Source organism: Podarcis erhardii (genome assembly GCF_964252035.2).
Source record: "Podarcis erhardii genome assembly, chromosome: 9".
Classification (NCBI taxonomy): Eukaryota; Metazoa; Chordata; class Lepidosauria; order Squamata; family Lacertidae; genus Podarcis; species Podarcis erhardii.
In genome coordinates, this window is record NC_138512.1 from 52,240,087 (window position 1) to 52,263,493 (window position 23,407).

At 46.0% G+C, this 23,407-nt stretch overlaps 1 protein-coding gene across 10 annotated transcripts in view; it reads left to right on the top strand.

The window, feature by feature from the left end:
- The window catches only part of PDE5A (phosphodiesterase 5A), a 115,113-nt gene that overhangs the window by 31,281 nt on the left and 60,425 nt on the right, over positions 1–23,407 (top strand). For 2 of the 10 annotated variants that reach the window (XM_081876764.1, XM_081876767.1), the window contains exon 1: positions 11,084–11,254. In XM_081876764.1, coding sequence (XP_081732890.1) covers positions 11,127–11,254 — 128 coding nt within the window. In that variant the 5' untranslated portion in view covers positions 11,084–11,126. The other 8 variants (XM_081876771.1, XM_081876768.1, XM_081876766.1 and 5 more) reach the window with 8 other exon arrangements.

Genomic DNA, 23,407 nt, shown 5'->3' on the forward strand with positions numbered 1-23,407 from the left:
GATTTTAGCTAATTGCCTACAGCCGTGGGTACTCAGGATTGTCAGTCTGGCCAGCCTCAGCTTTCATATCCAACCCTATATCCCCCCCTGATTCTAGTACCTGTGACCAAAGAGCCCCAGCTCCAGTCACCATGCATCCTAGCTATTGGTTGATTGATTTATCAGCTTATTGGCCATTTACAAAATAAAAACCATAAAATCAATCTGATAAGAGTAGTGTCACAGGAAGCACATACAGTGGCACCTCAGGTTACATACGTTTCAGGTTGCAGACTCCGCTAACCCAGAAATAGTACTTCAGGATAATAACTTTGCTTCAGGTTGAGTTCAGAAATCGTGCTCTGGTGGCGCGGCAGCAGCAGGAGGCCCCATTAGCTAAAGTGGTGCTTCAGGTTAAGAACAGTTTCAGGTTAAGTACGGACCTCTGGAATGAATTACCGGTAAGTACTTAACCCGAGGTACCACTGTATTTTTCCTGATCTAACACTCTGAAGGTTACATAGTCCAAAGCATCTGCTCAGGATTTTTCAACCTTGGGTCCCCATATTTTGTTGGACTACAACTCCCACCATCCCTAGCTAGCAGGACCAGTGATCAGAGATGATGTGAGTTGTAGTCCAACAACATCTAGGGACCCAAGATAGAGAACGGCAGATCACGGGCCACCAGGTCAGAGAAGGCTGCACTCAAGTCTCAGATTCACTCCATCGCATCTTTTCAGAGTCTACCACATGCGCTTTGATCTGGAAATTCCTCCACGGGGAACTAGGGGAATGAACAACCTGCCTTCATGCCTTGGGCCCAGAGAACCACCACAAGCTGCTTTCTGTCCACAGCTATAGCAACTCAACAAAGCATAATGAGCAGCACTACTCCAGCTCTGATTTTCATTGGCATCTGAACAAAGTTCTGTCTCATTCCACAGCACCCCATCTATGAAGTCTATAGGACTTAAAGTGATGTGGGAAAGAAGAAAATGTAAGAAGGAATTATGATTAGAATTAGATTTGAAACATGCTAACATTTCCGCTCTTCTCTCTCTTTTTAATTAATTAGCCTCCAACAAAGATTCCCATTCCCATTCCCAGATATAATTCTTGCTATACAATGAAGATGCTAGACCCCCTTCTGTGGTGAGGGAATTCCCATTTGGGCTCACTTTGGGGACTGTCACAGAAAATGCTTTCTCCCAGGATACCATATGGTCTCATGCCAAAGGATCTACTAAATATTTCATGCTGGGATGAGCCATTATTAAGAGCCTGTTTTAAAACCAGATACAGAGGAAAGGACCAAACAAATCTCTTTTTGAAAACTATCCCATAGTTTAGGTGCCACAACTGGAAAGGCCCTATCTCCTGTTTGCACCAACTGCACTTCTCTTGGCAAAGGGACAAGGATTGCTTCAGAACCCCAGATCTCAGGCAGGTTCACAAAGGAGAATCCTGAGATATATTGGTCGTTGGGTGCCTGAAAGGTCCATGCTAGCTCCTTGCATTGAGCTTGGAAACAAACTGAAATACAATGAATACGACATGAAATTGGCTTAATTTGGTCAGTCCTGCTAACCCCAGAAACAAGCTTGGCTGCTCCACTCTAACCCAATGGAAGTTTCCAGACATTCATCAAGTCCCTTATAGACTGTAGTACTCTTCCCATACCGTGTCCTACCTTTATATTTCCTTATTTCATGCTTTGTGGTCTTCCTTGAGATGGCTGCTTCTTTGCTGTCCTCATCTCTCTAGAAGCTTTCTTTTAAAACTTTCTTTTTGTTTTCCATTTAGGTTTTGCAGTGATTTAGAGGCATCGCAAGCACTACAGCCATTACAGAGGAAGCATTTTTCTACATTTCTCCTCAGAAGTGTTTTCGGTGCCTGCACTGCTGCCAACTCAGTTTCTAAAGTAAGTGTTTGGTTGCAGTTTTCCTCTCTCCTGTAAGACACATTTTGCCATTTAAATTATTATGTGAAGCTGATCCGCCTAAGTTTTGTGCAAGCAAATCAGGCTGAATATCAACAAGTTGTCTGATAGTGTAAGCAGTCCTATCCTGAAGAATAGGCTGCATCATGTTGGAGGGTATGAGATGGGAACTTGTGGCCCTCCAGATTTGGTTGGGCTACACCTCCCATCATCTGTCATGCTGGCTGAGTTGGAGTCCTGCAACATCCGTAGGACTAAAGTTTGACTAAAGAAAGTGGAATAACTAGATATGGAGCTCAGTCTGTATTAGGAACAAAATGGTCAGAAAACATGTGGTTTTATTTATTTGTTGCATTTAAAGGTAAAGGGATCCCTGACCATTAGGTCCAGTCATGGCCAACTCTGAGGTTGCGGCACTCATCTCGCTTTATTGGCCAAGGGAGCCAGCATACAGCTTCTAGATCATGTGGCCAGCATGACTATGCCGCTTCTGGCAAACCAGAGCAGCGCATGGAAACGCCATTTACCTTCCTGCTGGAGTGGTACCTATTTATCTACTTGCACTTTGAAATGCTTTCGAACTGCTAGGAGCAGGGACCGAGCAACGGGAGCTCACCCCGTCACGGGGATTCGAACTGCCAACCTTCTGATCGGCAAGTCCTAGGCTCTGTGTTTTAACCCACAGCGCCACCCGCGTCCCTTATTTTGTTGCATTTACATTCCACCTTTTGTCCAAGGTGGTGTACATGGTTCTTCCTTTTCTCATTTAATCTTCACAACAGCCCTGTAGAGGCAGATTTAGGGCACTGCAAGCAGTGTGGGGGCACTGAGTCTGCAGTCAAGGAGGGTGCCTTCTCAAAGTCCAGTAACCACTTACCCGAGGCATGAGGACTCTGACAGGGTCCTAGAGTCCTCCTCCTCTTTCCCAAAGCTGGGCAAGTGTTTACTTTGGGCATGAGATGGGATAGCTCTAGGACCCTGCCAGAGCCTCACACCTCCTTCTCAAAGCCCAGCATCTTGCTTTGCCAGTTTTGGGAAAGGCACCACAAGGGCTGGGGTGTGTGTGTCAAAGTTTGGCCTTGCACAGGACAACGTATTACCAGGTCTGCACTTGAACCATGTAATATTGGTTAGGCTGAAAGGCAGTGATTGGCCCAAGGACACACAGTGAGTTTCATGGCTGAATAGGGATTTGAGTAGGGATACGGGTAGCACTGTGGGTTAAACCACAGAGCCTAGGACTTGCCGATCAGAAGGTTGGCGGTTCAAATCCTCACGACGGGGTGAGCTCCCGTTGTTCGGTCCCTGCTCCTGGCAACCTAGAAGTTCGAAAGCACATCAAAGTGCAAGTAGATAAATAGGTACCGCTCCGTCAGGAAGGTAAACAGCGTTTCCGTGCACTGCTCTGGTTTGCCAGAAGTGGCTTAATCATGCTGGCCACATGACCCGGAAGCTGTATGCCGGCTCCCTCGGCCAATATAGTGAGATAAGCACCGCAACCCCAGAGTCGTCCGCAACTGGACCTAATGGTCAGAGGTCCCTTTACCTTTAGGGATTTGAACCCTGGTCTCCCAAGCCCTAGTCCAATACTCTTTCCACTAAACTATACTGGTTACAAGGTCCATATTGGCAGAGGAAAATCTTTACTCCCAACTACCTCCTTTCAGTGCTCAGCATAATTGGCGATGCATATAGAAGACAAAATCCATTTTGGCGCTGCCGGTTCTTAAATCCTTTTCATTCAATATAAATCAGGGAGGATCAAGTGTTTTCAGGAAGCCTGCAGCAAACGGCATGCTGCAGTCTCCAGTTCATTGCCCAAAGGCTTCGTAAGCTTGTGATGGTCGATATCTTTGAACTACAAACACAGCTGCTAAGCAACTTCCCTCTTGCTTTGTTCTTCTATGGACTCTGCCCCCTTTGAGCTTTGGTTTATGGGCACGTGTTCCACTTGTCATATAAATAATGCTATTATTGGTGGCTTCCTGTTTTAAATAATTCAGTAAGCAATTAATCTAACTAATATTCAGCCCCGATCGTCCAGAAAAGGTTCTTCACAAGTCCCTTTGGTGTTCCTCTTACATTTCTGGGTGGCACCATTAGGGCAATGTTTCGTACATAATGGCTTGCAGCTAACTTGGCTTAAGGAACAAAGGGCACTTGCAATGAAAACCTTTACAGCATGAGCCATTCTGGGATAAATGGGAGCTGCGCACCAGCACTAGCACTGCTCTGTGTTTCTTTCCTTACGACGTCTACAAGAAACAGTGGGTTGGAGCCCAACTTTCCAGCATTCCTCTTGTTTCTCAAAAAGAACAGGCTTCTTCTTGGCGTAGACCACAACCACATATTTAAAGCACCATGATACCACTTGAAACAGTCATAGCTCTTCCTCCAAATAATTATGGGAGTTGTAGTTTATTAACTGTGCTGAGACTTCTTAAAGGTAATGGTAAAGGGACCCCTGACCATTAGGTCCAGTCGTGACCAACTCTGGGGTTGTGGCGCTCATCTCACTTTATTGGCTGAGGGAGCCAGTGTACAGCTTCCGGGTCATGTGGCCAGCATGACTAAGCCGCTTTTGCCGAACCAGAGCAGCGCACGGAAATGCCGTTTACCTTCCCGCAGGAGCGGTACCTATTTATCTACTTGTACTTTGATGTGCTTTCGAACTGCTAGGTTGGCAGGAGCAGGGACCGAGCAACGGGAGCTCACCCCTTCTCAGGGATTCGAACCACCCACCTTCTGATTGGCAAGTCCTAGGCTCTGTGGTTTAAGCCACAGCGCCACCCGCGTCCCTGCTGAGACTTCTTAGGAGACACCTATTTCCCTTGCAGAGCAGCACTTTCTAGAGCGGTTTAACAACCAAATCTCTCTTCATAGGAAATTCTGGCAAATGTACCTTTGTGAGGGGAATAAGGCTTTCGTAACAACTCTCAACACCCTTAATAAACTACACTTCCAGAGCTTACTGCTTCCTCTCTGTGTTCAAGAATTTAAATAATCCAAACCATTCACCAGAGCCAGTCCAGCTGCTGGGCCCAGCTGTGACCGATAAGCTGCATTAAGTACACAGGATTGCAGGGTCCTACAGAATAACTCACTTAAAAAATAAATAAATGATGTGGGACAGAAACTTGATGAGGCCTCTGCCGAAGCTCCAAGTACATTGTTCCTAGTGATTACAATTATAGTGTACTTTGGACAAATAATACATTACCCCAAACTTAGTGGAATCACAGAGCTATATGGGACCTCAGAGCTCTCCTAGTCTAACCCAAGCCAATGCAAGAAATTCACATATTTGGCTTTTGGTCTCTATGAATCTCTAGGTTATGATTCACCTAAGAGCATGAACACAGGCAAATCCAGTATCCTGTTCTCACAGTGGTCAACCAGGTGCCCTTGGGAAGCCTGCAAATAGGACTTGAGAGCAACAGCCCCCCATCTTCCAGCGGTTTCCAGCAACTGTAATCAGAAGCATCCTTCCTCTGACATCTTTCATACATTCAGCCTATCCTTAATGTTTGAGTTAACTGCTCTGCACAATTGCGACGCATATGGTAGAGACTGATTTCGACTTCATAAACGGGCCACTTCCTTCTCTCTCTCCCTCCCTCTCTCTCTCTCTCTCTCTCTCTCTCTCTCTGGCTATAGCTTCTCTGCCCAGCTAGGAGCGAAGGAAACAGAATGTAGAGCCAGTGTGGAGGAAACCACTCATCACTCTGTGGCTGCTGAATACAGCCTTTCAGACTTCCTAGGCTAAGTCAACAAAGCCAGGTCTTTAGTAGTATGGTGTGATGGTACCTGAAAGGAATATGAAAGGATTGCCCCAAACTGCTAGGTCATTCTGACACTGAGCAACACTTGCAGCTAAATCCAAATGTTCACCCTCACATTGGTGGCCCCCTTCTTTCCACCCATGTCTTAAACATCTGTGTAACCACCAGCCACTCCATGCTACAAACAGCAGATCATTCATAATCACAACATGCTGCCTGCATTTGTTCAAAGTGTGGGCTCTTTGATTTCAAAATGGCTTCGTAAGTCTTTCCTTTAATCCTGTCAGTACCAATGTTCTGTTTAGATAATCTGAACATTCGTTTGCTTTTGTGATGTGGAGCCAAGATGTATGTTTTTTCTTCTCTTTGCACATTCCCTTCTTGGCTGCATCCACCCCATACATTTAAACCGCACAGAAACCTGGGAACTGCAGTACACACCCCACAGAGCTACATTTCCCAGCACTCTTAACCAGTTACAGTTCCCAGAATTGTATGGGGTGTGTTCTGTAAATGTATGGGATGTTTTGTAGCCTTAAACTTGGCTTTTCTTTCTTGTGTGATGGTTTGCAGAGTTACGCGGATTACGTTTTCAGCAACCTTCCATGTGTATTTGAAGATATTTCCCATTCATTCAAATTAGTCTGTTTAACTTTGGGAAAACAAAAGACCCTCCAAGGCACACAGGAGTAACTGGGGCATCCCTCCAATTCAGAGGAAAGTAGTAGTTGTGGGGGAAACCCCAGAGATGGAGTAGAGCCTTCCTGTCCTGATTCTGGGCTTCCCAAATGCATCTGCTTGATCCCTGTGGGAAACAGGATGTTGGATGGACCTTTGGGTTTGATCTAGCAGGGCTCTTGGTATGTTCTTATTATCCACAGTGCTTTCCTTCCCAAGATGCGTACATACAGTACGTACATACGCAGTCTCTGCCTCACACACAGAGCTCATTTTGCCATCGGTCTTTTACATCAACAATAATTGTGTAAGAATAAGTAGGATACCATCAGGAGTTTGCCTGGACTAATGTGCAAAGTTCAAAAGGGGGAAGGGATGTACACTCAAGTCAACCATCTGAATAACTTCCAAGTGTAAATGTAGAAACTACATGAAGCATGCTTTTTCATAGAATGCATACACATCATACTTAAGCCACACTGCTCTTCCTAAAGAATCCTGGAAACTGTAGTTTTATCTCTCACAGAGCTACAACTCCCAGCACCCTTTACAAACTACAGTTCCCAAGATTCTTTGGGGGAAGTTGTGTGCATACAGCCTCAGGCTTCAGCTGCATGTAAAGCCAAATGAACCTGCGAAGGTCAGAGGTGGAGGTGGCTACGCCTCCACTTTCCTTTTAAATGCATTCACTGTTAAGTGCTTTCATCCTTCATATTTAAAGCACATTCAGGTAAACACATTTATGCTAACATTAAGAGATGTGCTTCAGAATGGCAGATTCAGCCAAATGGAAGCAGTAAAATGTGGGCTGATTGCCAGTAAATAAGCACAGATTCCTGTTTATCAACACTGATGTGTAACCATTTTTAAACTAGTTGTCTTCATCTTCTTGCCATGTGGCAAAGAGACTCCAACTATACCCCTTTTGTTGCCTGGGTGTCTTACAAGATACAGTAATGTGATAAGGTTTTTCTCACCACACAGCAAGATCACTGGCTTAATTGTGCCAACACTAAGTCACTATTTGGCCAGCTGCCCTCTGCATTCACCGCACGGCTGGGCTGACTCAGAGTATGCAGCAAAACAATTGTGTCAAGGCTGGCATCGTAAACAGGAACATAAAGTAGCTGGACAGCAAAGTGAAAATGGGTTGGGATAAACTATCGGGAAAGAATGATGGAACAGACGTTTAATTTCCATTAATGATTAAACTTACATTACTGCCAACAGAGGACGTGAGCTCTGGCAAAATAAGGGACGTGTTTTCTTTTTAATGCCCGCATCTCCCTGAAGTGTAGAATCTAGCACTCTGCTTTGGGGACATTTTCATACAAGAGATTTTTTTTTGCAGCTTGCCCAGTGTACAACAGCTTTGCCAATGACTGAGAGCCAAGCAAACAATGCGTTTTTCATTATTTTTCTCTCACACTTAAAGACTTCAAACTTGACCACAAACTATGTTACAGGGAGTCACTTGCGTTCTGGGGGCACTTTCATACAAGGCGCTCAATAGTAAGAAGCCAGTGTGCCCTCTATTTTATCCTTTTGTAATTTGAAGGGGGCACTGCCTGGGTTCAGACCTTCCACACCTACCCCTTCCGTTTCCTGCCCGATGCATTCACACGTGCACACCGCAAGTCAACAAGCGCTCTCGGCGAGCGGCCTATACGGAAAGGCAAAGGCTCTCCGTGCCTGCCTGCACGTGCCACCAGGGGCTGTAGGAGGAAACGTTTGAACCTTCCTTTCTGATCTCCCTGGAAGAGTGACACGCGATCGCGGGAGGCGAAAATGAAGGTCTTGAGGAGAAGGGGCAGAGAGAGAGACAGACTCGCCTTGCAGCATTCAGCGCGGGCTTTTGCGGGCAGCGACAGCCGGAGGAGGAGGAATCCCTCCTTGGGGAGCTGCGGCAGGCGCGGCGCGAGAGGTGGAACCGGCCGCCTGGCACGTTGGGGGCTGGATCCCCGCCGGGGAGGAGGCGTGGCGCTGGCTCCGGTCCGGGTACCGCGGGAAGGCACCTGGGAGCCCTGGGACCAGGAGATAGGCAGGGCTCCCGGGGGCGGGGCAGGGTGGAGACCTCGCGGCTCCGGCGCCGGGATCCGAGCGCGCCTGGGGGATCGCGCCTTTCCAGGACTAGAGGAGAGCTCGGGAGGGGGCGGGCTGCGGGGTCAAGAGGTGAAATCCGCAGCAAGCCGTAAGGAGAGGAGCAGCCGGGACAGGCATTGCGATCGCCTCGCTGCCGCCAGCGGACGATCTCGCCATGGAGGGCAGCTGCCACCCGCGGCTGCTGCAAGAGCAGAGCAAGGAGGAAGCGGTGGAAGCCTGGCTGGATGACCACGGGGACTTCACCCGCTCTTACTTCGTTCGGAAAGGGACAAGGTAAGAGCCAGGCTGCGAGGGGGACGCCGTCGCGCCAGCAGCGCGGGGTAGGTGGGTCGAGATCTCGCCTCCCCTTTCGCCGGAGCGAAGCCTCGCTGCAAAGCTGGAAGCAACAAACAAACAGGCGCTCTGTGTTGCTGCCCGAACCCTTCCCCGTGCAAATAATTCTCCTGGGTTTCTTTGCGGTGCAATCTGTGCCGTCGCTTGGCAGGCTGTTGCCCAGCTCCAGTTAAGATCTCTCCCCCACCCCGCTTTTTGGCTCGACAGATGGAGCCGTGACCATTCCCTTCAGCGCCTCGTTCACATAGGGCAGCGGCAATGCTCCCGTCCGGAGACTGAAATAATGCACGCTGCAGGTAACATTCAGGCGTCTGTTGAGAGCGCTTCCGAAGATTCCCCCCCCCCCCCGCCAGCAAAGCCCTGAAAGAGTTGGGTACAACTTTTGCTAGATGCACGCGAGACTAGATCCCTGCGCGTAAGGCCGAGCTCCCCAGCGGGCAGACCACGAGGGCTGCGCGTTGGACTTGCTGCTGTGGGGCTAACTTCCGAGTCAAAGTGCATAGGAGCGGCCTGCTGAACGCAGTTCCACGGCATCAGAGCTCCAGTGAAAAATGTTTAGGATGCCGCTCTTTCGGAGTAAACACACCCTGCTAGGATGCAGTTCTCGTGCGCTCTTTCTTGGGAAGTCTGGAGCAAGCCGCATTCAGCTTTCAATAAGGAAGCACAGGACACGCCTGTCAGTCCACTTTGGCAGCCAACAGGATCTGCAGATCCCTTAAGACGGTGTGTTCGCACATCGGCTTCCAGTTCCATTGAGGGTTACCAGCTATTTACTTTAAGACCTACCCGCTTGTTTGTTTTTAAACGGGTTCCTTAATCACATCCCCATATAATGCAAAGGGCTTTCTTTATTTTAGGACATCCCAGTTACGTGGGATCCTAGTGAAGATTCCAGTGGGTTGCAATCTTCCCTTGCCCCCCCCCCTTTTTGGACAATTTGACAACCGTAAAAGCAAATGGGATTATTTTTTTCTTGTTTGCAAACTCCAGCCATCTATGGGCTGGCGAAAAGCTTTAGAATTCATGGATAGGGAGACATTTATTTGAGTATACTGAAGGTGTTGGGTGAGAGGATTGTGCTTCAGTTTCACTGTCCACGAGACAGTAAGGGAGAGTGAGTCGAGCCTGTGAGTTGTCATGTAGGCAGGACCTAAGGTCTGGGATGGGGGAACCAGATGTTGCTAGACTACAGTTCCCATTATTCATGACCATTGGCTATGCTGGCTGGGACTGATGGAAGTTGGAGTCCAAGAACATCTGGAAAGCCACAGGTTCGCCAGTCCCAGCCTAAGGAAAATTAAGGCCAATGTTGCAAATCAAAGTTTATATGCAGCTTTCATGTTTTGAGAATGAAATCCACTTTGTTGTTGCTGTTTAGTCGTTTAGTTGTGTGCGACTCTTCGTGACCCCATGGACCAGAGCACACCAGGCACTTCTGTCTTCCACTGTCAAACTCATGCTGGTAGCTTCAAGAACACTGTCCAACCATCTTGTCCTCTGTCATCCCCTTCTCCTTGTGCCCTCCATCTTTCCCAACATCAGGGTCTTTTCCAGGGAGTCTTCTCTTCTCATGAGGTGGCCAAAGTATTGGAGCCTCAGCTTCAGGATCTGTCCTTCCAGTGAGCACTCAGGGCTGATTTCCTTCAGAATGGAGAGGTTTGATCTTCTTGCAGTCCATGGGACTCTCAAGAGTCTCCTCCAGCACCAGAATTCAAAAGCATCAATTCTTCCGCGATCAGCCTTCTTGATGGTCCAGCTCTCACTCCCGCTTACTTCCTTATATTTAATACCCTTATATTTCAACACAAGGTGGCCTAGATGTTGTTTCCTGGCTGCCACTCACCCAAATACCGGTAACCCTGGGAAGCTGGAGTAGCTTCCACAGAGTGATATTCCCAAGTGCCTGCAGACCACACAGGCTTTCCTTGGGGGCTTGGACAGGGAAGTCAAGGGCTTTCTGCTGGGCTAAAATGGGCTTAGATGTGGGGAGGCGGGTTCCTGAGGGCGCAAACCGTGGTGTTTGGCGGAGGCTGGGGAAGCGGTGCCTCCTTGCTTTGCTGCCAAGCGATGGCTGCGATGAGGCGATCCATGGCGAGAAGTTGGTAGCGCAACTCTGCGGTAAGTTTACGCAGAGAAGCCCCTGTCGGCGAACGAGACGTGGCCCCCGCTCCCCGCCAGGGGGCAGCGCTGCGCTACACGCCGCTCTAGTGACAGCCCAGCCAGGACAAGAAGTTTTCTCTGGGAATTTATTCTCCGCGAGGGTGGGTTTTATTTTGCCTTTTTCTCTCTCTCCCTTCCCCTTTTTGATGCATGGGGGAAGGACGGGTGGGATGTTGTTCCGCCAAGATTTACTGCCGAGATAGATCAAAGCCGCGCGCCTGGATTCCCTCCTGGCTCCTTTTCTTGTTTGACATGCTGCCTTTCGGAGACAAAACGAGGTATATTTCCTCCCCTTCCCCTGGAGCGCCGAGGACCCGCTGCTCGGCCCGCGGGATCGCGGCTATTTTTAGCAGCGGAGTCAGGTTTCCATTTTGAAGGGTTATAAACAAAAGAGCGGACGGGACGATGCGCAGAGAGAGCGAGAGAGAGGTTTCCAGAGCTCCCCGGTGGAGAGGCAGGCGAGCAAGGAAAAAGTCTCTCGGCCTCCGTGCGCTGTCCTTTGGGGCGCCTCGGGGATCGCCACTTGCATCGAGCTCGCCCTGCGCGCCGCTCTCTCCAGGGCTTCTCTCCAGGGCTTCGCCATCTGCTGCTGCTCCGCTGGCTTCCCGGATCCCTTAAGCGGCGAGGGATGGGCTTTGCCTGACTTGGCCGCGGCGGTGCCTCTCCGCCTGGGATGGTGCGGTAAGGCAAAGAGGCTCCCATCAATTATTGACTCGCAGGTTGCTCGGGTCACTGCCTCCCATCTGCGTCTGGCAAGCTCCTCTTCCTGCTGTTTGCCTTTTCTTTTCATTTTTTTAAGGTTCTCTCAACAGGCAGGCTCTTCTCCTCTATGCCCCCATCAGAGATTTCGAGCCCAAATAAGTAAATAAATCAGAATAGGACTTTAACCTGGGGGCGGAGGGGGCGCGAGGCTGATCTGCTAGCAAATGTCATTGCGCCTGGTCTGCGCTTTTACTTGTTTGGAAGTAAGTTATTGCGCTCCTCCTGCGCGCGGTTGGAAGATTTCTTGAAGCCCGCAGCATTTTGGGGAGGGGGGGGTGCAGCCTCTTACTCACGCCGCTGATACTTCAGCGGAAGTTACTTCCGTGTAATGTGTTGGGGGTTTATCGCTGCCTGCAAAAGGGAAGTGTGGAAATGGGGTGAAACTGCAGTGGAATAACGCTGATGCTTTGTGGTAAGAACTTTACGCAGGAAAGCTCTAATAGATTAAACCCCAAACATAGCAGCTGTGTAATATTTGGCACAGGCTTTCAGGTTTTCCTTAGGTGCATTTTTATGTAGTTATAGGCATAATGCATCCAATGTGTTCCAGGTCATGGGGTCAAGTGATCCCCTTCTGTCTTCCATTCACTTTGGTACATCATGCCACTAATGATGCTGGCAACAGTTCTTAAATGCACCCAGATATATTGTGAATATGTACTGTGTGACGCTTGCCACATTTGGATGTTCATAAATTCTGCTCTTTATGGTACAGCATATAGTATAAGTATTGTGTGCATAATCATTGGAGCAGCAGGCTCTGATTTGCGTATCAATCTGTTAAGGTTCTGTTGATTAATAATCGGGAGCTGATTTTGGTTAGTGAAGTTGAGAGGCAAATGCACATATACACATATTTTAGACTGTTTCGGTTATGGTGTGTACCTATAACAGGAAATGGAAAAATAATGGCTTTTCCTACTTAACTGTTGGGGGGGAAGAAACGGTTAAGTTTTAAATTATTTCCTAATTTCTCAAAATGACATTGATACCTGACCTTTCAGTAATGTGCTAATTTACTTTAATTCTCTTAGTTGATTAATTGACTGAAAGGCAATCAACTAAAACAGCATTAAACTATGCTTTGGTGTATTTTATATACGGCTATCCTTATCAGCTGCATTATCTATTGATAGGCATAGACATATTTTATGCATATGTGATCCCAATTATGTATAGTTTAATTGTTTATATTACATATTACAGTGTTACATGTTCTGCAACCTAGTGGGATCTCTGCCTAGATATGTATAATACTAGCATATTATAGGACACCTTTTCTTAATGTCAAACAGGGACCTTTTAAGCTACCCTTGAGAAATACCAGTTTTTCAAGCTAAGATACTTCCTTTATAGGCTGTTTATATCAATGTTACCTTTGAAGTAAATCCTTCAGATTTGATCATGGCTTAATCTGTGCAGTCCTATAAATTTGTACCAGAAGCAAGCCCTACCACATTTAGCATGGCAAACCCCTTAGTAAGTGTGTTTAGTTTTGTAGCCTTAGAAACTGAAAGTTGTTCCGAATTGATATAAAATTGTGTTGGGTCGTTGTTGTTTTTAGCCCATGAAGATGGATGAATGGCCATTTTTAAATGCTGGGAATTGTTTTGTGTTGGCCGTAAAGATATGTTATTGCTAAAGCTTAAGTAAAATGCTATACCATATTCCTAACATGATCACAGTCTCCTGTTTTTAACTTTAGGGCTTGTTTAGAAACAACCTGTAAGGCTCTACTGTGAGTTCAGAATTGTTAACAAAAATTGTGTATGTTAAATTTAGTGGAAATCAATCTGCAAAAGTTATTTTATAAACTTACAGCTGTGAAATGTGGAAGGTGGTTCCTCTTTTGTATATCTGTTTGAAAGTTAACTGTTTGAAAATTAAAGGGTGTGTTTCCATCTTAAATAATCTTCTAAAAAGATACCTATTTGTGCATTTTATAATGTTTCATACTGAAGTCCTGATAATACCATGGGGGAGGCAGTTTGAAAGTTGTGGTCAATGCATCCGATATAGTCCAAGGTCAAATGCTCCTGGCAAGGTATTCAGATATGTCCAGCGAATGTTCAGCAGCTTGTATAAACATGCTAGATTTTTGCAGCAATTCTGAATTCCATGTTGATTAGCTGGACTGATTGATGGCTTATGGGAGGCAGAGCTTGTCCTTTTCTTCTGATAGCAACATGCTTTCTTATAAATGACAACAGCTTGGTGAGTAGAGTTATGAGAAGTTGGGAATGTAAATTTTTTAACAACAAATGGGACCTGTAAAAAAAAGTGTTGTGAGTTGGAATGCTCCTGTTCAAGATACTCCATTCCATTCCCCAATCCTCCTAGTTTTCAGGCATTTTTTAACCCCGGGTGGCGCTGTGGGTTAAACCACAGAGCCTTGGGCTTGCCGATCAGAAGGTCAACGGTTCGAATCCCCGCGACGGGGTGAGCTACCGTTGTTCGGTTCCTGCTCCTGCCAATCTAGAAGTTCGAAAGCACGTCAGAGTGCAAGTAGATAAATAGGTACCGCTCCGGTGGGAAGCTAAACAGCATTTCCGTGCGCTGCTCTGGTTCGCCAGAAGCGGCTTAGTCATGCTGGCCACGTGACCCGGAAGCTGTACGCCGGCTCCCTCGGCCAATAAAGCGAGATGAGCGCCGCAACCCCAGAGTCGGCCACGACGGGACCTAATGGTCAGGGGTCCCTTTACCTTTTACCATCAACATTCCATGTCCACTGAGCATGCTCAGTTTTTGTTGGACTGTTTTAGGGGTTTCCTCCCACCTTTGTTTCCCCACCACTGCCAAAGGATTGTGTACTCCTGCAAGATTTGGGGCTCACCTGAGAATTCAGATACCTTTCTTGTGTGTGAATTACTATTGTTTTTTGACCCTTATTCAGAGAACTGATTGAACCAGTTTTACCAAAGAGTTTCATTTTGTCAATTGACCTACAGGTGCTTACAAAAAGAGTTCCTTACACAACTATGGATTTGCAAGTATGGCTCGTCAAATTGGCAGGTGGTGGAGGGGAAAGGAACATTCAGAAGTGATGGTTTCCAAGATTTACTCATCAGGCAGGTGGGACATTGGAACTCAGACTTGGGACAGTTGCCCTTTGAGGAAAGGCTGCCGTATTGGGGCTTTTCAGTTTAGAGAAAGAAAAGCAAATAAGGGGAGTAGGGGGTACATGAAAGAGATGCGTGGACTAGATGATCACCAAGGTCCCTTCCAACTCTACAATTCTATGATACTATGATTCTATGGTGCCTGGTATGGGGAAGGTGGATAGGGAGAATTCCTCCCTCCCTCTCTCTCTCTCGTAACACTAGAGCTCAGAGCCATCCAGCAAAGCTGAATGTTGGAAGATTCAGGGCAGATGAAAGAAAATGCTGCTTCACACAGCACATAGCTAGAACTGTGGGTAGCGATCAAGGAGGACAGCATTAAAATAGGTCAGACAAATTCAGAAATGGTCAATTGCTACTAATCACAATAGCTATGTTCTTCTTCTGCTTCTGCTCTTGGAAGCATTATGCCTCCGAATTGCTGTTTCTGGGGCTCACAGGTGGGGAGAGTGCTGTTCCGCTCAGGTCCTGCTTGCGGGCTTTCCATGGGGCATCTGTGTGAACAGAACACGGAACAAAATGGGACAGTGGCCTCATCCAGCAGGACCCTTCCAATGTTCTGTTCCTGAGACACATTTTTTTATTTATGTCCTGTTTAGCACGTCTCCTAAAACCTATGTTATTTGTCCCGCTATCTGCTGTGGCTGAAACTGCCTATTATATAATTTCAATGGAAGGGAAACATCAAAGAATAATACAGTAAACCATGCAATTATTTACGTAACATTTGCAGACTAAAATATCCACAGCATACTGCTCATATTTGCTTGTGTGATTTCAGTGGCGTACATTTAGGCTTGGTTACAGTCACATGAATGATTGTGAAGACGGAGTCAGGGATAGATGCTCCAAACTACTAACATAGTAATGGTGATTTGTTTATGGGTAAATAAAAAATGCATGAAACCCAGTCCAATCTGGGTTTACTCAACAGTATGTTCCACTGTGTTCATAGGGCTTTCTTCCAGGTAATGGGTACAACCTCTGTGTTCTTGAGTTCTAATCCTTGGCATGTGTCAGCCTCATTTGTCTAGAAAAGCTTCTGCAATCAATTTTGAAACAGTTTTGCCGAGAGTTCATGTATTCTGATCCCATCCATATTATTCATAGGTAGGCTTAATTATATTCATTGGGGCTTTTCTCCCAAGTATGTAGATAGGAGTGCAGCTTTGAATTTATAATATCAGAATCCCCACAGCGTACTCTTCAAATGGCATCTTCAGCATCAGAGGGACACCGCCTTCATGTTTTGTTTTAACTTTCTATGTTTCTGCTCACGGTTGTCACTTGCAGCTCATGTTTATCTTGTAATACATTTAACTTATTTCACCCTAAGAGAACTAAGAGAGGGCTCCGGCATTGTATTTATAACAGGGCCTACTGAAGTTTAAGCTATATAAACAATTTGGGTGTGATTCTTTCCAGGCTATACATGTGCGGAGTAGGTTGTGTGTTCACAGTAATTTTAAAAAGCCTCCTTGACTGGTGGGGAGGGGCGCGTTCAGCAGAGATTTGGGATCACAGCCCCTCCTTCTTTAGTGAACAGACAGTTGTTTGGACTTGGGCTTAAAGTGCAGTGTACATAAGCAGTTGTACGCACAGAGAACATGGGATGGATCAAGCCCAATATTTTAAAAAGTATTCAGTGAGCTTTGGGAGGAATTACTTTGTATAAAGATACTCCTTAAAGCCATTATCTTAGAAACCCGTTTTATTTTTTCCTTTTTAAAAGGCCATGCGACATACTTGAATTAACAGGACTTCATAAGAATCCATGAGATCACACCAGGAGCAGGGCTTGCTTTGGAAACTGGATCTGTGTTCCTGAATGTTTAGCATTCCTCAGTACGAGCTATAAGGCGGGGACTGTTCTTTGGCATGATGACAAGGCAGTTCTTTTACTGAAAGCCCACGGAAATATGCAGGATGCACAGTAGTACAGCTCTGGACCCCCAGAGTCCATAGATCTTGCTCAGACGAAGTTCTTGGAGAGTTGTGACCTTGTCAACCATTTTGATACAGCGTAGCCCAGGGGTAGGCAACCTCAGTGGCGTAGCGTGGGGGGTGCAGGGGGGGCCGGCCGCACTGGGCGCAACATCTGGGGGTTAGGGGTAGGGTTAGGGGGCGCAAATCCACGGGTTAGGGGGCGCAAATTACTTGCCTTGCCCCGGGTGCTGACAACCCACGCTACGCCACTGGGCAAACGAAGGCCCATGGGCCGGATGCGGCCCAATCGCCTTCTCAATCTGGCCCACGGATGGTCTGGGAATCAGCTTGTTTTTATATGAGTAGAATGTGTCCTTTTATTTAAAATGCATCTCTGGGTTATTTGTGGGGCATAGGAATTCGTTCATTTTTTTCTTCAAAATATAGTCCAGCCTACCACATGGTCTGAGGGACGGTGGACCTGCCCACAGCTGAAAAAGGTTGCTGACCCCTGGCGTAGCCTTTGCCTATCTGATACCTTCCATATGTTTTGAACTATAGTTCCCAGCCCCAGCCAGCATGGCTGTGTTGGCTGGAGCTGGTGAGAGTTATAGTTCAAAACAGATGATGGGTACCAGGTTGGCAAAGGCTGATCTAGCAGTATGTTCTGTATCTGGGTTTTTAGCATTTTCAGCCAGCAAAAAACTGCCAGCAAAATTATTGGCTTACCCTTCTTTACCTGTAAACTGGAATACTAGGATCTTTCTTGAAGACATCCCTTAAAGATTGCTCGATGAGATGATGAATGAAAACCATCTCACTTTAATAAGAGTTTCATTAGTCTTTCAGTATCCCTCACCTTAGCTCCTAAAATAGATGTTCAGCACTGTGTGGAAGTGTAAGGAGGCCACGGATAACTGTGCATATTCATTTCTTCAGCGAAAATAGCGCGTCCCTTCCAGTAGATAAGCGTCCCTAATATGCTGCTGGAGCTGAAAATATGTTGCTGTTTTCTTCAAGGGTCTGGATTCACTTGGGACTGAGAAGGGAGTGCAATTTCGAAAACCCTTATCTGGGAGGGTACAAACATTCCCTCCGACGCACATGCCCTTGTCTCTGGGTCTGTCATTCTTCTCTGGCTGCCAATCACTTTATTTCAGCTTGCATCTCAGACAGCAGTTGATTCCATTTTCCTGATGTTTCTTTACACGATGCAGGTGGTTTTAGGGTGTCTCAACAGGTGTGGCTGCACTGGGCATCACACTGCATGGGGCACCACAACTATGCTATAGAATGAAGCATAATTTTAGTGTTGCACAGGGTGCCCCTAATATTTGAAAGCCCAAAGTCCGCCATTGTACTTGATAATTTCTGCATTTTATTTGCTCTTTCACACAACAAAACAGCCACCTTTGCAAATCTAGCAGAATATAGTGGAATCTGGCACCTATTTCTTTGTTAGTATTTTCACCAAAGAATCTGTTTGCAACTGTGTTAAACCAGAAAAATGCAGGAGTAAAACCGACAAAATTTAGGCAGTATAGCATCATACAGATTTTCTGCAGTTTTCATGGGTGAATCATGTGGGGGAACAGAAGTGTGTAAATGCTGGGGGAGTAGCAACATGTCCAGTGATGTTTTTTGGGTCATACGTGGTGTAAAATAAATTTAGTGGAACATGCAAATGTATATGTAAAAAAACCCCCATGGTTCCATGTTGTAACAGGAACTGTGGTGTTAAAGGAGTGTTCAAAATTGGGATAGAAGTGCTAGTATTGTTGTTGTTGTTGTTTAGTCGTTTAGTCGTGTCCAACTCTTTGTGACCCCATGAACCAGGGCACACCAGGCACTCCTGTCTTCCGCTGCCTCCCACAGTTTGGTCAAACTCATGCTGGTAGCTTCGAGAACACTGTCCAACCATCTCATCCTCTGTCGTCCCCTTCTCCTTGTGCCCTCCATCTTTCCCAACATCAGGGTCTTTTCCAGGGAGTCTTCTCTTCTCATGAGCTGGCCAAAGTATTGGAGCCTCAGCTTCATGATCTGCCCTTCCAGTGAGCACTCAGGGCTGATTTCCTTAAGAATGGATACGTTTGATCTTCTTGCAGTCCATGGGACTCTCAAGTGTCTCCTCCAGCACCATAATTCAAAAGCATCAATTCTTCGGCGATCAGCCTTCTTTATGGTCCAGCTCTCACTTCCATATATCACTACTGGGAAAACCATGGCTTTAACTATACGGACCTTTGTTGGCAAGGTGATGTCTCTGCTTTTTAAGATGCTGTCTAGGTTTGCCATCGCCTTTCTCCCAAGGAGCAGGCGTCTTTTAATTTCGTGACTGCTGTCACCATCTGCAGTGATCATGGAGCCCAAGAAAGTAAAATTTCTCACTGCCTCCAAACTGAATTCATGCTAGGGGTAGGAATACTGCAAATCACATTTTATATTTAGTTAATTGGCACAAAATGTGCCTTGATAGGAGCAACACTCTGTACCTGGAATATCACATATATTTGGCATTTCACCCATATTCAAACACGAAATTGGTTCAGCTTTTGGTTGTTGACCATCAGTTACCTTACAACTCAGTTTGCATTCTATGGAAATTACTTTTCCATTAATTGAAAAAGTTTATTAAGGGTTGGGGAGAATAGACATGCTAATGAATTATCACTTTTATTTCTTTTAATCAGATTTAGGAATGAGAAATATAGCTTTTAGCAAGAAGCAATGGTGTAGTCCTGAATCTGAAGTGCAGGAGCTTATCATAACTTGAGTCCTAAATTCCAGCAGATTTTATATACCGGTAGTTTCTGTCTGTCTGTCTGTCTGTCTGTGTCTCTCTTACACACACACACACACACACACACACACACACACCCCCTCCACTGCATCACTGCCACGAAGATGTGTCCCTGTCAGAATTCAATCCCTTTTGTGCCAGAAAGTGTGGTATTCTTTCTCTCAGTACTGAAGATTATAGCTGGTTTCTATTATGCTAGTCCTGTTATTAATAACTCCCAGCTATGCAGAATCACAAGTTTATCTTTTCCAAAATGTTAGATTATCATTTTTTGAAAAATGAGATTTGAAATTGCAAAATACTTATATGTACAGTGCAATCCAATGTTTTGGGAGTGTTCCAGTGGCTATAGAGAGCTATGGTGATGGTGCAAGCAGGAGGCCAGTAGATTGATGGCATTCAAAATTGTTTTTAGCTTTGCGCCCTTTGTCACACTGCCATGTTTACAAGTTCTCAGAAACTGTGAGGACTATGAACTTACAAAATTTGAGGATCATAGTAGGATTCCCTAAGATGTTGCTTCTAGGAAGGTCTGATTTTACTAATTTTTGTTTGCACTTTAAAATTCCATTTTAAGATCTCAGTATAAGCAGTTTCAAGAAAACAAATCCTATCCAGAAGTGTCTTCTGGAAACCCCATGTCACATGACAAATGGCTGTATGTCATAATTGACAGTGGTTTCCTTTTGTATGTTCATGAGCTTTTGTCACATGTGACAAGCAGGTCAAGGAATCACAAAATGCCCTAAACAGAAATTTAATTTTGTGTCAGGTAGCTGTAAGATTCCCTGAGAATGGTTTGAAAATATATACAGCTACATTTGTGTTCCTCCCCTCCACTAAGGAGCCGAGAGTTCACAACAACCCTCTGAGGTAGGCTAGGCAGGGAGACAGTGACTTGCCCAAGATGAGATAGAGCTGAAGGGGGATTTGAATTCCTTTTAAAAACAAATTTCAAGACCAGTGCTCCATCCTCTGCATCTTATATCCAAGTATGTGCATCCACAGTTTATAAAACAAGCAAGAAGCTAAACCCATCTCATAGAAGTGGTCATTTTCTTTGCAGGCTATGAAATAACATTTTGGTTTTTGGCTCCGTTCTGCCATCTCCAGAGCTCTGTACCAAGTGCTCTAGCAGGCAGTGACCCATAATTACAGTAGATTTGCGCTGTAATATAATAACGTGCCTCTGCCTGCTGTAAACCTTGGATCTGAGATAAAATGCGCATGATGAATGGTGTGCGTTAAAAAAATATCCTTGGAAGATATAAAAAGGGGAATCCTGCGCTGACCAACTAGCACTTTCTTCCTTGTGCTGTGTGAGACCGATGATTATGCAATGGGCACATATGTGATTTTGTTGATAGGTTTCAGAGCAAGTTCCTGTTCTTGCTTTGACTGTTGGCAAAATGTCTTGTGATTTCTCATAAGTCATAATCAGCAGCATATTTTATTCCTGCAAAGTAAGGGCCATGGACTGAACTCTAGGGCATGAAAACCATATACGGTTGTTAGTTGGCTTGTGTGAGTGTGTGCCATTTGAGATTAGCTCATGCTAGGAATTAGTTCAGCCTTCCAAACCTGGTACCTTCCAGATGTTTTTGACTACAATTCCCATCAGCCCCAGTGAGTATGGCTGTAGTCCAAATATATCTGGAGGACATCAGGTATAGGTGATCAAATTGTACATTTTGAGTAGTTATAGTTACACTCAGAGAAGAAAGAAAAGGGGAAGGGCATTTAATGGTGCTTGAAAGAATCTGCCATAAGAATTAATTGCTCTTTCTGAGCAGGATTTTCCTATATTTTGTCTGTTACTTGGTGCATATCAACCTCAGTGCTTACAGGTGCAATCCAGCAGAGATGGTTCATGTATTCAGTGGGGCTTTCTTGTTGCTCGCTATGGAAACGAGATGGGAGGGCCAGTCCCTGCCCATGCATTCAGGAATCTCGTTCCCTCCAAAGAGGTGGCAGATGTAATCATTTCCATCCATCGGCTCCTGGTTTGCAGATATGGTGGAGCAAATCACTTTTTTAACATTGATTTTCTGGTCAAAGACTGCAATCCTAACCCCACATAATGGGCTGGGAGCAGTGGCGTAGCGTGGGGGGTGCAGGGGGGGCCAGCCGCACCAGGCGCAACATTTGGGGGGGTGCGCTCGTACTCGCAGCTCTCTGCCCCTACCTGGCTCACTCACTCTCTGTCACTGCAGTGCTGGCTGTGCGAATCTGATCCGAGCTGCCGGGTCGCCGCCCACTGTGGAGGGGGAGGGTGCCAGGCGTGTGTTTCGGTGCGGAGCGGAGCGGAGAGAGAGCGAGGGAGGGACTATCTGGGGGAGGGACAGTGCAGCGGCCGCCCAGCGCAGCGCTGAGCGCGGGTGAGAACCACACCCGACCAGCCCAGGCAGCAGCAAGAAGAAGCTGGCAGCGGCGGCAGGTTAGGGGTTAGGGGCGCAAATTACTTGCCTTGCCCCGGGTGCTGACAACCCACGCTACGTCGCTGGCTGGGAGTAAGCCCTATTGAGTTCAATGAGATGTTTCTGAGCAGATGTGGTTAGTAGTGCCATTTCCCCCATTAGAGACAAAATAAGAGTTTTTCATACGTTAATCCATGAAGAGTGAATGGATGTTGAAGGGGGAGCAGGATTGCACACAGTGTCCCCGCCTTCAGCTGCCATCCATTAACCTGAACAACTGAACACAGCTCACATATAACCAGCTTGTATGGACATAGATTCCATTTATACATTGGGGCTCACTTCCACACACTCATTCCACATGCACTGTGTTAATAGACTAGAATGATGATCAATCTACTTCCAGTGAGCAGAAATGCAAAATATTTTTCCCCATCATTCTTTTTTTTTTTTTTTTAGGTATTTTTGCATCGCTATTCAGCTGAAAAAGGCTGCAAGAGCAGTTTACAGATACAGTTGCAGACTATATTGGATTACTGGAATTGGTCTCAATATGTTTAAATTGTTTTATTGTTCATGTGTTTGCTACAGTGGATTCCCTTGAGAGGAAGGGTAGGATATACATTTAACAAATAATACATAAATATCGTGCTTTTCCATGTATAACACGCCCCGGTGTATAACACGCCCCCTATTTGGGGGGACTCAAAATTAAGAAAATGGGGGGGGGGAGATTCCCCAAAGTTGTTGAGCTTTTTGTTAAGCTTTTTTTTGGGGGGGGGAAGAGTTGTTGAGCTTTTTAAAGGTGAAAATGCAAAAAAACCACCCCGCTCACCCGCCCCTCGCGTACATCGCCACACCAATCTATCCTCTGTCCCATTGCCGAAGAAAGCAGCAAATCGACAGCCCAATTGCCGCAGCGACAGCCAATCAACAACAGCCCTTGCAGCAGCCACCAACGACAATCTCCAACTCACAGCAGCAATCTATCCCACAGCTCCACAATGCACTACCCATGTATAAGACAACCTCTAATTTTGAACATGATTTTGGAATAAAAAAAATAGTCTTATACACAGAAAAGTATGGTAATACAATAATCCCAGCCTTTAGGCTTACAACCGACTGGTTGCCAGGTGTTTGGGGATTACTGCACAATGGACTTTTGACAGGTGTCATTTACTGATGACACTATGGCATCAGATGATCAACAGGAGATAAGGTCCTGGCCTGTTGGGCTAAAAATATTCCCTGAGCTAAAAAGACACCAAAGGAAATGTGATAGGGAGGGAGAAAGAAGAAAGCAGAAAGCAGATTCAGGCACCGGTTCTTAGGTCACATCCACCATACATCCTTATTTAAAGCATCCCTTAATAGTCATGGGTTCCCCGAAAGAATCCTGGGAAC